Raw genomic sequence first — 1,459 nt, forward strand, 5'->3', positions numbered from 1 at the left:
CTGCTGCTGCAAGCACCAACCCTCTCTTCATCCTCAAGGGCAAAAAGCTCATTTTTCTGCACAGTCTGTACAAAAAGGGCTCTCAGCCTCCTTGAGACCAAACCAACCCCCTTCTGCGTGTCAGCCTGAGCAGTTGGTGTTTTCCAGCTGCTCTCCAGTTCATCCCAGTGCTGTGATGGAGCTGGATGCAGCTCAGCTCCAGATAAAACCTTTACCAGGGGAGAGTTAAAACACACAGCTGGGATGTCGTTACGTGACGGTTGGACACCTTCCAGCAGGGCTCTGCTGGCCTCAGCCCACGTTTCGCTATTCCGTAGGATTTCGCCGCCGAATTATTTGTCTCGTTTATCCGTCTGCGCGTCCTTCCCTCCGTCTGCTCCCGAGGTCCTGTCAGAAATCGAGGTTTGTGGCTCCGTAAGGTCGGTCTCGCTTCAAGCTGGGACTTTAGAAAGAGGCAGCTTTCGTGCCGCAAATGGACGGGCTTTTGCAAAACACCCTCTAAAATGAAAGGGATTACGGCAGAGATGAAGGGGCGCGACCTGGCGTGTGTTACGTTCTGCCCAAAAAATGCAAAATTTTGGGTCTGGGGCAACCTGCCTCTGTGGTGTTGGTGTGTTGACACAGCGATAAGCTCGCTGTGGTTTTTTGGTGTATTTTGTGGCAGATTTAACATGGCTGTGATGGACGGACGGGGTTTGGGGCGACGGTGTTTTTCCAAGCCCTGTTTGCAACTTCTCCAGGAGCTACTGGTCAGGTCACCTCTAAATCCAGACCGAGTACATTCAGACAATCCCTGACGAGTCAAAACCATCAGAAATAACCACCGCTGCTCGAGAGGGGTAGGGCTGTCCGAGGGGAGGAAAAGAGTCAGGAGTAGTGAAAAAAGGCAGCCTGGAAGCAGCAGGTTCTTGTGGGAAAAGCCTGAGCTGGTGGCCAGCATCCTTCTGGGGCTGGTGTGGGTTTTGGGGGGGCACGAGGGGATCCCCGGCAGCTCCCTCACACCCGTGTTTTCCTTCCCAGAGTCAGTAATGATGAATGGCTCCGACCTCGCCAGCACGACGGCGTCCAGTCCCAAATCCAAAGACGACCAAGTCGCCAACGGCCACGATGAGAAGGAGAACAACCCCTTTGCAGAGTACATGTGGATGGAGAACGAAGAAGACTTCAACAGACAGGTAAGAGCGGGAGGGTGGTTGCTGGCTCCGCGTTCCTGCTGCTCAAACCAAGGCAAAGGAGTGGCCGCAGCCAACACGTGCCCGCACGGAGATATTGGCTCAAGTGGAGTCACCCTGTTGGTCTTGGATCCGCCTGTAAGGACACAGGGTGGATAAAGTCAGGAAAAAGCCTTTGTGATGCCTTTGACCCTCTTAGATCTTTCTCAGAGGGACGATGAAGGCACCATCATCTTCTCCTGTGCTTTGCTGTGATGACCGAGATCGTGCAATCATAGAATCATGGA

At 53.5% G+C, this 1,459-nt stretch overlaps 1 protein-coding gene across 1 annotated transcript; it reads left to right on the forward strand.

Annotated features, from left to right (window-relative positions):
- Positions 1-1,028: 1,028 nt before the first annotated feature.
- LOC104270914 (polyadenylate-binding protein-interacting protein 2B-like) lies at positions 1,029-1,175 on the forward strand (the record flags this gene model as incomplete). The annotated part of the gene is made up of 1 exon (XM_009865429.1): positions 1,029-1,175. A coding segment is annotated over exon 1 (147 nt), but the record flags the coding sequence as incomplete, so codon positions are not given.
- Between the last annotated feature and the right edge of the window lie 284 nt (positions 1,176-1,459).

The sequence above is a fragment of the Apaloderma vittatum genome, unplaced genomic scaffold (assembly GCF_000703405.1).
Source record: "Apaloderma vittatum isolate BGI_N311 unplaced genomic scaffold, ASM70340v1 scaffold20412, whole genome shotgun sequence".
In the NCBI taxonomy this organism is placed as follows: domain Eukaryota; kingdom Metazoa; phylum Chordata; class Aves; order Trogoniformes; family Trogonidae; genus Apaloderma; species Apaloderma vittatum.